General features: G+C 46.9%; 1 protein-coding gene across 3 annotated transcripts in view; it reads right to left on the bottom strand.

The window, feature by feature from the left end:
- Positions 1-8,594: 8,594 nt before the first annotated feature.
- The window catches only part of CACNG8 (calcium voltage-gated channel auxiliary subunit gamma 8), an 84,449-nt gene continuing 78,509 nt past the window's right edge, over positions 8,595-14,534 (bottom strand). For 2 of the 3 annotated variants that reach the window (XM_085614363.1, XM_085614362.1), the window contains 2 exons: positions 8,705-9,189; positions 8,606-8,653 (listed from right to left, as the gene is read on the bottom strand). In XM_085614363.1, the coding sequence (XP_085470489.1) occupies positions 8,606-8,653; positions 8,705-9,189 (533 nt within the window). Of the gene's footprint in view, positions 9,190-14,534 lie in introns of all 3 variants that reach the window. The other variant, XM_085614361.1, reaches the window with a different exon arrangement.

Genomic DNA, 14,534 nt, shown 5'->3' with positions numbered 1-14,534 from the left:
AAACGTCAAATAACTGTAATTCTGATTACACAGATTTTCAAAATTGTTGCCTATCATTGCCTGACTGTGTTAATATTTTATTTTTAAAGAATGATTGGTAGGATTACGGCCACAAATGTTTTGAGGTTGATGTCATCACCACAGTCTGAAGGGCAAGGGCTTTGTTTCAAACTTTGTATTATGCATGCTCCTCCATGGCCGTCTGGCTAAGTACCCTGGTAACCACCTGACAAAATACTGTTGCAGCGTGGCGTTATTTTCTTCTCTGCAGTTTTACCTCCACATTCTGCTTTTCAGATTGGTTAGAGGGATTAGCTGCAGTGAAAGAGTTTGTGCTCCCAGTTACTGTATTTCTTAGCTCTTTCTGATGAGTCTTCCACATGCAAACCTCGACAGGATTTTCTTGGCAATAAATGCAGGGTAAAATGTTCAAATGTTCAGAAATTTAGCACATCATGCAACAGCGAATTTAGTGCAAAAACTTATTTCCACCCACTTTGCAATGGCCTTTAGAATAATGTTATATTTGCTGGCCCTATGTGGGCTGACTACTGGGTGTTAGGGAACTCTCCACGCAGTGTCTTTCCACGCTGATTGTGGAACCATTTGTTAAGTTTGCATAGTGTTTGTAAAAGAAATTGGAGTCTTACAGTAAATTTCAGATTTTCCAGTTACTAGCAATAACATGTGAGTCATAAGGGGGGTCTTGACAGTGTCATGCTGCCCGAAAAGTTCAGCTGCAATTATCCTGTTTATTAGGGCCATAATGTTTAATCCACTGGGACCAACCTTGTAGTCTAGCTCATCTTTAGGTCGAAGCGGCTGTAAGAATGTCTATGGGTACATATGACTCGATAACCTGGTGCTCTTTAAGGTCATCATCTACTATTTACTGTGCTTTAAAATCTAATACAATTAAATATGTAATGAAAAATGTGCAGTAAAATGCATCATTTTGGTCTGTCTTTTTCCAAAATTTTCTTGGGGGGAGAACCTCTCCAAATCCTCGCTTGCTAACTGCCACATGAGGGCTACTCTGGAAATATTTGCCAGGGCTGCCTTCAGTTCCCAGTCCGGCCCTGCACTAATGCCAATAGTGGGGCTTTATTACAATCGCATTCCACAGCTGGTGGGTTACTTTTTTTGATGCACAGGCTGCGCAGTGTGTCTGCACATATTTACAAGGCCGCGTAAGGTCACCCTGCGCGACTTTCAATGGCCTTGTAAATATGGGCCCTTTTCACGCAGTACTCTGCGTGAAAAGGGCATTCTATGGGTGTTTCTGTTGGTGTTCCCACGCAACATCCTAGGAACCTGACACATTCCCTGATTTACAATGTTTCGTAAACCTGGGAATGCGTCAGCATCCTACAGCTCCCCAGGAGGGGCGTAGGAGTGGTGCAATGAGGAGAAACTTTTATTTCTCCTCATTTTTTGCTCTTTCGATGTGTGCTTTCTGCAGCACACATAGGAGCAAAACACCGTTAATGATTGTTTTTGTGCAGAAAAGTGTCTCTTCCTGCACAACAACAATCATCCCGGCAGCGCAGACTTCCTTGCTCCATGGCGTTAGGGTGTCTGCATTGGCCCACAGCTGCTGTTTGTGCACCGGTGCAGGGGAGAAGGACATCTTGTAGATACAGCGCATTCCTGCTCTTTTATTTTGATGCACAGCAGAGCAGCAGGAAGGCTTGCTGCGCTGCCATGCATCAACATATAGCAAGTGAGGCCCCTTATCTCTGATCTGTGTAAAAAACACATTCAGCTGCCCTGCTCCCCTCTTCCACTGTTCTCCCCTGCACTTTTCCTGTTCAATGATAACTAGAAGGCTTCTAACCCCAGATCTGTCCGTTTTGCACGTCCCCAGCACTGTTCCCTCACTGTCCCCATCATGTGATAAGAAGAGAGTGGAGATAGATTTATGTCCCTTGTTTGCTATAGGTTTGCTCTGGTGCTTGAGTGATACAAAGCATCACCAAGTGTTGCACACAGCAACAAAGGGTCAACATTCACATGTAAAATGTGCTTTTCAATGATAGTTGATTCTTGTGTTGCACCCAAACCCCTTGCGCCATCATCCATTAATGCATGCAAAGGGGGTCGAGGGACATGTCTGGGGCAGTCCAGAGCAAATACCTGAAGTTTGGCACAGAGGCTGCTCTACTAAATACGCGTGATCAGGCTTTGCCCCAAATTCTAATGCTAAGTGAAAGCAGAAGTCAAGAGGTATATATTGCCTAAAATATCTGCATGTAACAAGTGTGTTTTACCCTGAAGCAGAACTCGTACATGTGTCAGCCCTCTGCTGTTATCTACACCTAGAAATGTATATTAAAGGGTGCACCTCTAGTGCAAGTCTGAGGCCAGGCACTGCTCTGCGGACTCGCCTTTCATTCCAGTGCAAGGCTTAGTGTCATGTACTAACGTGAGATTTAGAGTGAGTGCTGCCCATGATGTCATTGGCAAGTGAGCCTTGCTAAATCTGATGCACTGCTACTTTCTGCCCACGACGCAATGCAGCGTTGCACTTTTTCACTCTGCGTTCCATGCATTAACAAGAAATCTGGGCCAATGTGTTCACTGCATGAGGCACACTGGCACAGCTAGACCTTTGGACGCCCGGGGTGATCCCTTAGTTTGCCACCCAGTGCTGGTAAGAGCAGCGGAAGGTGCTGACGAAAGATGACGCCGACGAGCAGGGCAGGTGTGGGCGACAGACGACAAGGGGCAGGGGATGTTTTTAGCAACGCCGAAGAGAATTAAGAAAAAATTAAACTTACCTAGCGCTCGCCAAAGCCCTAAAAAAAGTGACAACCGAGGCAGACTGCCCCCCCTAACTACGCCAGTCATGAGGCATTCACAACTGTTCCTGCATGCACTGTTGCTGGCCTGTGACACGCAGAGGGCTATTGTGCCTAGTGGTGTCAGTCCTCAGCCACTCAGCACTACTGCTTCACTGCCTCTACCCCCAGATGAATGATGCATTCACCCTCGAGTGCTGAGAGACCCTCACCTCTAGCGAGCCTGCACTGTCACTCCCCTGGGATGACCAGAGAGCGGCATGTGGTCCCAGCATCAGGAGTGTAACTCAGGCCCGTGCAGTCCATGAGGTGCATGGGGGCTCCAATGCTTCTGGGGGCCCCCCCCACCCTTCATTCAGCCCAAGGGCAATGAATGACTGATATTTGGGAGACTCAGGGCCCCTCCCCCATCGCTTTCTGCAGGGAGGGCCCCAACATTTTGAGTTGTGTCACTGCCCAGTATCCCCAGTCCTCGCCCTCTATGAGTCGTGAACCTGCTCTGCTCCTCTCCTGGGATACTCAGGCCCTTCCAGCTGTCAGAGACAACCCTTCTCCATCTTTACTCCTGCCCGCCCAGTCCCCAGCATGCGGCAAATGAAGAGAACAGGCGTAACCGGAAGCGAAGGGCTGTGATCGGAAGTGAAGGGTCAGTTGCCAAGGATGATGTGGGGATGGAAGGTTGGTCAAACAAGACTGCAGTTATAGAAAGTTACCGATAAAAATGATCAGTTACCGCTGACTTCGCCCTGAGCACAGAGCAGGGCTTCCGGTTCACGGTTCCAGATAATCATTTTTACACTAGCCCGGCTCCAGGATCGCCCTGCCCTAGGATACACGAGGGCTTCAAAGCCCAGCCTTCTCAGTCACTCCCTGCGAACAGGCCTGCGTCTGGGCTGACTACATAATAAGTAGAGGCTGTCGGTCCCTCACCTCCCACTAGCCCTGCCCTTGCCTGTAGTGTCTTTGCACCTGTGATAACAGAGGATGCCTGTCCCTCATCGCCCCCTTTCCCTCTCCTTTCTCGTGCACTCCCTGTCCTGAGGATAAACTGAGGGTGTTGGGCCCTCACCTCCTCTTGCCTGCACTCTCCCTTTCCTTGGGACAATCAGAGGAGGCCGGCCCTTTGTCTATCCCTAGACCTGCCCTCGCACGCCCTGCCCCTCCCGCTGGGATAAACACGGTTGTGAGTCCCTCAGCTCCCCCTCGGTCTGCTCCTGCCGCAGCCTGTCCCTGTGCTTGGGATCCAGAGTTTTCGTTCCCTCGCCTCCCTCAACCCCGCTCTTCTCTACATCGTCTCTTCTGTGTGATAACAGGACAGTGGAGCCTACAGGCCTGACCGGCACCCGCCCCAGCGCTGCTCCTGCCTGCGCTAATCTTTCTTCCTGTACACTGAGGGTTTCAAAGTTGTCAGTCACTGGCTTGCCCTTTGCGCTGCCTCTGCCTTAGCTGTGCACTTTCTGCATCAATCCGAGAGAGGGTTTCAGTCTAGAGTGATGTCAGTCTCCCGCCCCTTCCTCCACCCGGCAGTTCACCTGTGCTCTCTGCCCATTCCCTGCATCACTTAGAAGGCTTCAGGCCAGAGCGACGTCAGTCCCTCAGCCCACCCACCAGCACTGCTTCTGGGCTCACAACCTATGCACTGCATCCCTTACAAGGCTCGGGTTCAAAGTGACGTCAGTCCCTCAGCCCACCCACCAGCACTGTTTCTGGGCTCACAACATATGCACTGCATCCCTTACAAGGCTCGGGTTCAAAGTGACGTCAGTCCCTCAACCCTCCCACCAGCACTGCTTCTGGGCTCACAACCTATGCACTGCATCCCTTACAAGGCTTGGGTTCAAAGTGACGTCAGTCCCTCAACCCACCCACCAGCACTGCTTCTGGGCTCACAAGATATGCACTGCATCCCTTACAAGGCTTGGGTTCAAAGTGACGTCAGTCCCTCAGCCCACCCACCAGCACTGCTTCTGGGCTTACAACCTATGCACGGCATCCCTTACAAGGCTTGGGTTCAAAGTGACGTCAGTCCCTCAGCCCACCCACCAGCACTGCTTCTGGGCTCACAAGATATGCACTGCATCCCTTACAAGGCTTGGGGTTAAAGTGACGTCAGTCCCTCAGCCCACCCACCAGCACTGCTTCTGGGCTCACAACCTATGCACTGCATCCCTTACAAGGCTCGGGTTCAAAGTGACGTCAGTCCCTCAGCCCACCCACCAGCACTGTTTCTGGGCTCACAACATATGCACTGCATCCCTTACAAGGCTCGGGTTCAAAGTGACGTCAGTCCCTCAACCCTCCCACCAGCACTGCTTCTGGGCTCACAACCTATGCACTGCATCCCTTACAAGGCTTGGGTTCAAAGTGACGTCAGTCCCTCAACCCACCCACCAGCACTGCTTCTGGGCTCACAAGATATGCACTGCATCCCTTACAAGGCTTGGGTTCAAAGTGACGTCAGTCCCTCAGCCCACCCACCAGCACTGCTTCTGGGCTTACAACCTATGCACTGCATCCCTTACAAGGCTTGGGTTCAAAGTGACGTCAGTCCCTCAGCCCACCCACCAGCACTGCTTCTGGGCTCACAACATATGCACTGCACCCTTACAAGGCTTGGGGTTAAAGTGACGTCAGTCCCTCAACCCTCCCACCAGCACTGCTTCTGGGCTCACAACCTATGCACTGCATCCCTTACAAGGCTCGGGTTCAAAGTGACGTCAGTCCCTCAGATCTCCCACCAGCACTGCTTCTGTGGTTACCGCCTATGTTCTGCATCCCTTACAAGGCTCGGGTTCAAAGTGACGTCAGTCCCTCAGACCTCCCACCAGTACTGCTTCACTTTCAAGGCTTCAGTCCAGAGTGACGTCAGTTCCCCAGCCCTGCCACCAGTGTTCTTCTCTTGTGATAAACGGAGGGCTCGACTGGGGTCAGGGCCTTGCCGCGGCCTCTCAGACGTCCTGCTCTCCCCCCAGGGTGGCTGTGCATCAGATCTATAACGTACAAGCCCAGCGCCGCTCCACTCCGTGCTAATCCATATGATCCCCGCTCCCTCAGACAGGGTAAAGCATTTCCCAGCTCAACATCGCCATAAATTATCCAAAACAGCAGCGGGGTGATCATCCAGGAGCACACGGAATAAACGACGCGTGGGCGATGCTGGCAGAGGTAAATTACCCGTTGATTCGGATGCATTTGCCCTCATCTGTAGAGGGAGTCTCCCAGGACAGAGGAGCGCGAAACATCTGTCCCAGACACCTGCTCCGCGCGGGCCCTCCGCGGAACGTGTAAACGCATCCATCCATCTCTGTCCCCTCCCGCTCCGCTGTACCCCTCTCTTGGGTCCTACCTGCGTGCGCTGTGTTGGCAGCTGCTAGTGGGGGTTCTGTCGTCCCGGCAGCTCCGCAGGCAGTGTTTGTTGTGTTTGTTGTCTGTGGGGCATTAGTACGAGGAGTTTGATGCTGGGGTGATGGTCTGGTGCACAAGTTATGGCTGACGTCTCACTGACCCACATCATTACACTCCCACTCTTGAGCACGCCCCTCACAATAGACCATCAATGTCCCGAAGAGCCCAAGGATGCCCTTCGGTACCCCATTCCTGCCCGCACTGCTTAATTTGTAAAAACACACACAAATAAATAAATAACAGAAGTGATGGGTCCCAATTGCTTTCTAAGGCGCCCGTCGCTGCCCCCGCCAAATGCCGGGCTACTTATTGACAATACTGCCAGTCTCATCTCACGCCTCTCTTCCTAGTTCCTGTCTCTTTAACTCACTCTCGCAGGCTCTTTTACATGCCTGCTTTCCACTGTTTCTTATCGCTTTCTTTCTGCTCATTCCCCCCTTGTTTCCCTTCCTTCCTGGGTCAAAGTCTGAAAATGAAAAATAACCCCCAGTCCAGAAAAATCTGTGTTGCCCACCACCCTTAACCACCGGCACAAATTCAGAACTGCTGTCTCGCATCAGTCCATGTCAAATCAGCAATTAACCACAAATTGTTTATGTGCAACGTTTTTATGGAGTGAGCAAAGTCTTCCGGAGATTCTGATAATTGGCCTACTTGTGCTTTTAAAAGTTTTCTGAATTTCCTTCATTTATGCCTTTTTGTAAAAAGAATTCCTCGCAAACTGACAAGCTCACCGGTTTCTCTTTGAAGCTGGATGGAGGTATGCGATCTTTTTTTCATCAAAACGACTTAAAAGGAGTGTGAATCTCGGAATGGTACATGAAACCCACCATGAAAGGTATGTTGCTAACTACGCGCACAAACTGGGAAGTTCTCACAAAAACATATTTGCCTCTTCAACACCTCTACCACGAACGTGCTTCGCCAGCTCATTACTGTTCCCAATAGCAAATGACTTCTTAGCATCTGCCACTGACTTTTAAAAATAATCCAATGACTACTCACCGTCAGGCTGGGAATGCCGGGCCTCAGCCAGTGATGCCCGGGCACTAGGATGTGACTTCTTGACAATAACCAATGACTGCTCTCCCTCAGGCTGCCGATGTTCGGCCTCAGCCAATGACGGCCTGGTATTAGGATGTGCCTGTCTGACATTAACCGACAACTGCTCAGTATCAACCTGTGACTTCAGGGCATCATCCGGTTACCGATCTGTATGTCTATAGCCGCTCGACAACAGACAATGGCTAGCTGATGTTAGGTACGATTATCTGACATCAGCAAATGAACGCCTAGAATGAGCCCAAGACTGCTCAGTATCTGACGTCAGCATTGGACCACAAATATTTTCACCAGCTCATTAAGCCAAACATCAGACCCTGGCTTCCCTATATAAGCCTGTGACTGCCTGGTATCTGGCCATCATAAGCCTGTGACGGCCAACATCAGGGCATGACTGCCCAGCACACACTGTTAGAATTTGCCAATGGCTACCCAGCATCAGTCAAGAATAGCCCAGCATGACTTCATGACTGTCAGGCATCCTCCCATAACTGCTCAACACCGGGCCCTGACTGTCTAAATAAGCCCTCGATTGCATGGCATTAGTTCATCATAGGCCCCTGATTGCCTCACTTCAGCCAATGAAGTTCAGCATCTCCTGATAGCTGTTTGGCATCAGTCAGTGACTTGGCACAAGGGACCTGGCACTTTGTTGTCACCAGGCCTGCAGGACAAGCTCAACCCCCACTCAGCACTGTGGGGTAGAGTTTCAGGGCTTGGTCCCTTCCTCTGAAGCCCTGTATCTGAGCCACGACATTCTGGGATCTAACAGCAACACAGCAAGCAGCTTCCATCTAACTACCCAACAAAGCTGGGATATGCTTACGTTTCAGAAAGAAACCTCTTACCTTTGTAAAAATATTAATTTCCCTACTTCCTTCTTATGTTTCTTCCCACATTCACCCCTTTCCTTGTTTCCATCCTTCCTTTCTCCTGACCTTTTTTCTTCATTGTTTCCTTCTTTGCTTAAATCATCCCTTACTTTTTTCTCCTCGTTTATATTTTCATATCTTTTCTTACAATGCTTTTTTCCTTTCATGTCTTAGTTTTCTTTTCTTGCACTGCCTCTTTTCAGTGTTCTTAAACATACATTATTTTCTCTGTTCTTTATGTGCAATCTATTACTATTTCATTTTCCTCTCTCCGTCCCCCAGGTCCAGTTTCCTGCTATATCTCTGAGAACGTTCATACTTTGTGAAGGACAACATTTCTGGAATCTTCCTCATGTTGCTTCATGGCAATAATGGCTAATACCTCCTCCCACAACACTCGCCAAGACACACACACTTCCACACACGCTCACTCACACAAACACACCCGCTGGGCGTGCCCACTCCCTACACAGGCGTGGTCTTCCTGTTTAGCGTGTTGGTGTTGGAGCCATCCTTGCCCAGCGTGCCCGTGTTGGACGCTGGGCCGGTGACGGTCACGGTGACCCCAGCCTCCTTGGGGAAGCAGTTGTGAAGCTGCAGGAAGCTGTGATCTGCCCGCTCTGTGTTGTACAGGCTGCTGACATTGGCCTTGGAGGGATCCCTGGACAAGGTGTACATGGAGATGTCAGTGGATGGGACCCCCTTCACTCCCACTGGCGACGTGTCCCGGGACTGGGAGGGCTCGGTTGACCGAGAGCTGGAGCGGGAGCGCCGGCGGTACCTGAAACGGTAGCTGGGCAGTCGCAAAATGGCCGACGGGTTTTTGATAAGTTCCGTGCGAGATTTGCAATGGGCCTCCCTGTTTTTTTCGATGTAGATGTTGACAGCCAAGACCCCGATCATCTCTGCCAGTATGAATGATAGCCCTCCGAAGTAAAAAGACCAACCATACGAGTAATGGCTTTTCTTTTCGTCATGAGACTTGCCCGCTGGCTCGCTCGTATTGTTGGCAGATATGTAAACGATCACTCCGATAATGTTGCTCAGACCTGCAGTAGTGGGAGGAATGAAAAAGATGTATTACTTTGATTACTTTGATGGCTAACTAAATAAATAGAGCATTAATTAGTTCTTCATTCTTTGGCAGCATACATTTTTTCTTTAGTATTACATTTGTTGTACATTAAACCCCCTTTTGCAGGTTCATCTAAGCACCCAACTGTGGTGGAAGGATACTTCCAAACAACCAGTAACATGAGGTGAGAGGCTTAGCTAAAATATGACTGACTGATAGTAAATCAACTGGCTGAAAAGGGTGGACCCAAAGCGCGCTCTATGTGTATTGTGTTAACAATATGTCAATCAACTGGCTGAAAAGGGTGGACCCAAAGCGCGCTCTATGTGTATTGTGTTAACAATATGTCAATCAACTGGCTGAAAAGGGTGGACCCAAAGCGCGCTCTATGTGTATTGTGTTAACAATAGGTCAATTTGGCAGATTTGCTATCATAAGCCAGACCTAAACAGCAGTGTTCCAAATGTAACCTAGGAGGGAGGGAAATTCACATTAGCAGAAAAAGAGGCTACAAAGTCCAACCACTTCAACTCAAGACCAATCTAGCCTTATTCTGATTACAGAAACTCCTGGAGATGTACACCTCAACAGACAGCTACATTAATAGCAGACTTCCAGATTCAATACAAATAAGCATTTCTTAAAATGTTAAGCTAACAGCTGTTCAAAATATGTTCAAATAAATAACCAAAAGGACAAGAAAGAACATTGTATGCACCTCTGGGTTTAAAGACTATGTAATTACTACAGTGTAGTTCCACAGATGGTTGGACATGTGCAGAGCAGCATGAGGGGCCTGCTTTACAAATGCACAGTAAAAGTGAGAAAATGTGCACTTCTAGAGTAATGCCTAAACTTATTGTAGAGTTTCTATTTTTTAAAGAATTCTAATTCAATGGAGTAACACAGACAATTCAAGATTCTTAAAGTAATCCAATACATAAAATATACAAATCAGTAATTTACATAAATTAGAAAATGAGGCATACGTAAGTGATGTGTAAATCTGAATAAGTGCATATAACTTTATTTCCTGGGAGGGGAAAATGCTTTGTTTCAACTGAGGTATCTCTTATCCTACACTTCTTTTAAACATGGAAATATTTTCTCTCCTTTTCCAATCTAAAAGGCACTTACTCCTGACACTCAAGGCGAAAAACTGAGCTGTGGTGTTCTCCTACTTATGCAATCAATCTTGACCCTACTCCAATGGAAAGAGTCCAGTCGCACTGCCGGACCAGGTTCCAGTGACACAGTGTGCCCGGGACAATCACTACTTTCGGACCCGAAATCCTCATTCAAACATATATACCTTTGACACAAACAGTTGAATTAGCCACCAACCACTAAATCTTTCTGTACCTACTTACTTGTCCATTTTGTACTGTGTTTCTTTCGGAAATGCTGCCAGTTTCACATAAATATATATAAAATAAATGCATAAATGTGTGATCAAGTGTTATTGTGATGGAAATGATGGGTTAACGTTTCTTGCTCCCTGGTTAACTTTTGCCTCTTCATAAACCCGTGGTCTCTTGTTTCTTCTCTGTTTACACCTACCCTCGTTGGAAAGGTTGATGATGATTTGAGCTTATAAAGAGCTAATAAAGAACACTTTTACACAAAATGTGTCTAGCACTAGACTCTGATCTTAGCCAATATGCATATCTAGGGACGCCAAGGGCGGAAGTAGGCCTTTACCCTTTTAAGGTTGAGGTGATTGAAGTTGGTGCCAACTGCTAACATCATGGCTAAGGAGCTACTTTCAATACTCCCTCTCTCTCTCTCTCTCTCTCTCTCTCTCTCTCTCTCTCTCTCTCTCTCTCTCTCTCTCTCTCTCTCTCTCTCTCTCTCTCTCTCTATATATATATATATATATATATATATAGATATATTCACAGAAAAAACCATAGGTTTCAGGCACGTTATAGTTAGGAATTAGCATTTAAAAAACCTCAGAAATTCACTGAAAAAACCATAGGTTTCAGGGGTGTTATAGTTAGCTGGACTTTTCACTTGTACAAAACCATTGAAATTCCCCCGTTATAGTTAGTTCAGCTAACTATAACTCGGGCGCCCGCAATGCACTGCTGATGACGTCACATATTACATCACTCATGACATGGTCAGTGACATCACTCATGACATCACTGATGACATCTGAAATGACATCACTGATGACATCACTGATGACATCATCCAGTGAATGTGTGTTTTTCTGAAAATTAAATATGTTTTATATATGTATATCTCAAGGTCGATGGAAGAATAAATGGGTATATAAGTGTCTAAATGGATGATTTGTTTTTGAAAAATTGATTGTGTAACTGACTGATTAAGTGTATCATAGTGAATACATGGCTTAGTGAGTAATGTTTAAATATGTAAATATCTGTATCAGTCTCTCACTTTGTGTATAAGTGGCTGCATGGGTTGGTGAGTAGCTACATGGGTGTCTATATAGGTTATTAGTTGGTTTTTTGAGTATCAGTCTGAGTGTCTGCATGGTTCGGTGGGGGGTATTACGTAGTGCATAGGTGCATGAATGAGTGACTCACTGTTTGTATGTGTTGAACACAGCATGTGTGCAGGACTGTATGGGTGGATGAGTGTGTGTATGGGTGTGTTAGTGAGTGAATGACTGTCTCAATAGTGTCTTTATGAGTAACTACATATGTTTTAAACTAGTATATGTGACTATTGGTGTATATATGTGAGTATATGTGAGAGTGAGAGATTGAAAGAGTTCCTGTATGAATAAGTATGTGTTTCTATAAGTGATTGTTTAAAAGACTAAGTATGTGTAAGTTTCCGTAGAAGTAAGTATGGTGGTGTGTGTATAACTGTATATGCAAGTAAATGTATGTTTGATTCTTTATTAGCATGAGTGACTATGTGTGTGAGTAACTCTATGGATGAGTGGCATTGTGTAACAGGATGTATAGGTGTATGAGTACATATGATGAGTGAGTACATGTATGAGTGACTGTATAGGACTGTTGGTGAATGAGTGTATGTGTATGTGGATCTTAGAATTACTGAAGAGGTTGTTGTAACTGGTATTGGTATGTCCATTGTTTTGAAAATTTGAGTCTCTATTTTTGAATGTGTGTATCAAAGGTTATATTAGGGTGAGAGGAGGTCTGCCACTCTATCACAAGGATGATGTCATCAGTGATGTCATCAGTGATGTCATTTGAGATGTCATCAGTGATGTCATGAGTGATGTCACTGACCATGTCATGAGTGATGTAATATGTGACGTCATCAGCAGTGCATTGCGGGCGCCCGAGTTATAGTTAGCTGAACTAACTATAACGGGGGAATTTCAATGGTTTTGTACAAGTGAAAAGTCCAGCTAACTATAACACCCCTGAAACCTATGGTTTTTTCAGTGAATTTCTGAGGTTTTTTAAATGCTAATTCCTAACTATAACGTGCCTGAAACCTATGGTTTTTTCTGTGAATTTCAAAGGTTTTTTAAATGCTAATTTCTAACTATGCCTACAGAGATAGGACATGTGAAGATAGAAGAAAAAATGCACAGAAAGAAACAAAAGAAGTGCAGAAAGAAGCAACAGAAGTCCTCAAATACGAAGATAAGTGCAGGAAGAAGGATAACGTGCAGAAAGAACAAAAAGAAGAGCAGAAAGAAGCCTTGTTGCAAAATCATCCTGTACCCTCAACTTTTTCAGACGGATACTGGTGGTAACTGAGCCTGACTAACCAGTCCTAGAGCCAGTGCTATGTTAAAAGACACTTAGAATACAGTGAAAACACCTACATACACTAGGGAACATTATGCGTTGGGGTCCCCCTATGATTAGCATGACCTCCTCTGTAAGCCCCTAGTATATAAGAGGGCATGGGGATTAAAACTACCTCTTAAAACTGGCCACAGGGCGTTTTTGCACACGTTAACTCAGGCCCCGTCCCCTCCCTTCACCACTGTGTAAACACGCCCTGTGTCCATTTTTAGTTGGGAGATTAAGTTCATTTGAATCCTGAGGGTCCCTAGGGTCCAACTAGCCCACTAGGTACCTCCAGTAAGTGCCACAGAGCTGCGTTGCAGAGAGGTGTAAAAAGTGGCACGGCCTGGACCACCTCTCTGCAATGCAGCTCAGTGGCGCTTACTGGAAGCACTTGGTGGGCTAGTTAGCCCCCAGGGGCCCTCAGTATTGAAGGGAAATTATATCCCCAATTTAAAACGTGCCATAGTGCGTGTTTGCACACGTCACCTCAGGCCCCGTCCCCTCCCTTCACCACTGTGTAAAGGCGCCCTGTGGCTGTTCTAAGTTGAGAGATTAAGTCCCCTTGAATCCTAAGGGTCCCTAGGGTCAAACTAGACCACTAGGTACCTCCAGTAAGCGCCACAGAGCTGCGTTGCAGAGAGGTGTAAAAAGGGGCTTGGCCTCAGAACACCTGGCTGCAGCGCAGCTCCCTGGCGCATACTGGAGATACCTATTGGGGGCGCGTTTGCAGAGTGCTGCACGGAGGGGGCATGGCCTCCGGCACGATGCCAGTCTTTTATTTATTTTAGTTTTTTAAGAAGGGGGGCTGTTTGGTTCCCCTTCTTATTCTAATTTATTGGCCCTGATGACCCCATCCCCCAGGGCCAGTCTCCTAATTATATTTTTTTGACCCCAATCCCCAGGGCCGGCCACTGTTTTTTATTATTTTTAAAAAATATATATTTATAGACACACCTAGGACATGCTGGACAAACCGTACGTACCTATCACCATGACGATTTGCGTGATATTCATTAAAAGGCGACTATGCATGCAATGAATCCACGTGGAATGTATTTACACCACTAGTGAAGCTCTGACATGTCTGATGCCCTACCGTGCCTAATCCCGGTAGACACCCTTGTCGTTTATTTATACAAACATGGGTAGCTATTGACGGGCACATTTAATACACATGCACACCAAGCCATTCAAAGGGGATTCGACAAAAATCCGACCAAAACTATGCAAGAAACCCCCCTCACGGTTAATAAAACACACATCCACTGCCGGATGTGTAATACTTTTTATTTTACTCTCTGGAAAGGGGACGAACATCACTTGAGAGTCACAGCGCGCTCCTGACAGAGCCCAATGCTGTGTTACACCCACCATTGCCTGCCGTGTGCCACACACCTCTGTGTTGTATTCCACTAGCTAATGCATATGCTATGACACTCTCTAGCCCATGTGCACTGTAACACCACCCCGTGAATATGTCATGCCACACTTGTCTTCGCACGGGTTATATTGCCCCATCTAACGTGCCTTTCTCGATGCCTATGTTATAACGCACAGTGCTATGCCA

This window comes from Triturus cristatus, chromosome 7, assembly GCF_964204655.1.
Source record: "Triturus cristatus chromosome 7, aTriCri1.1, whole genome shotgun sequence".
NCBI lineage: Eukaryota > Metazoa > Chordata > Amphibia > Caudata > Salamandridae > Triturus > Triturus cristatus.
This window is presented reverse-complemented; position numbering and strand designations above follow the sequence as displayed.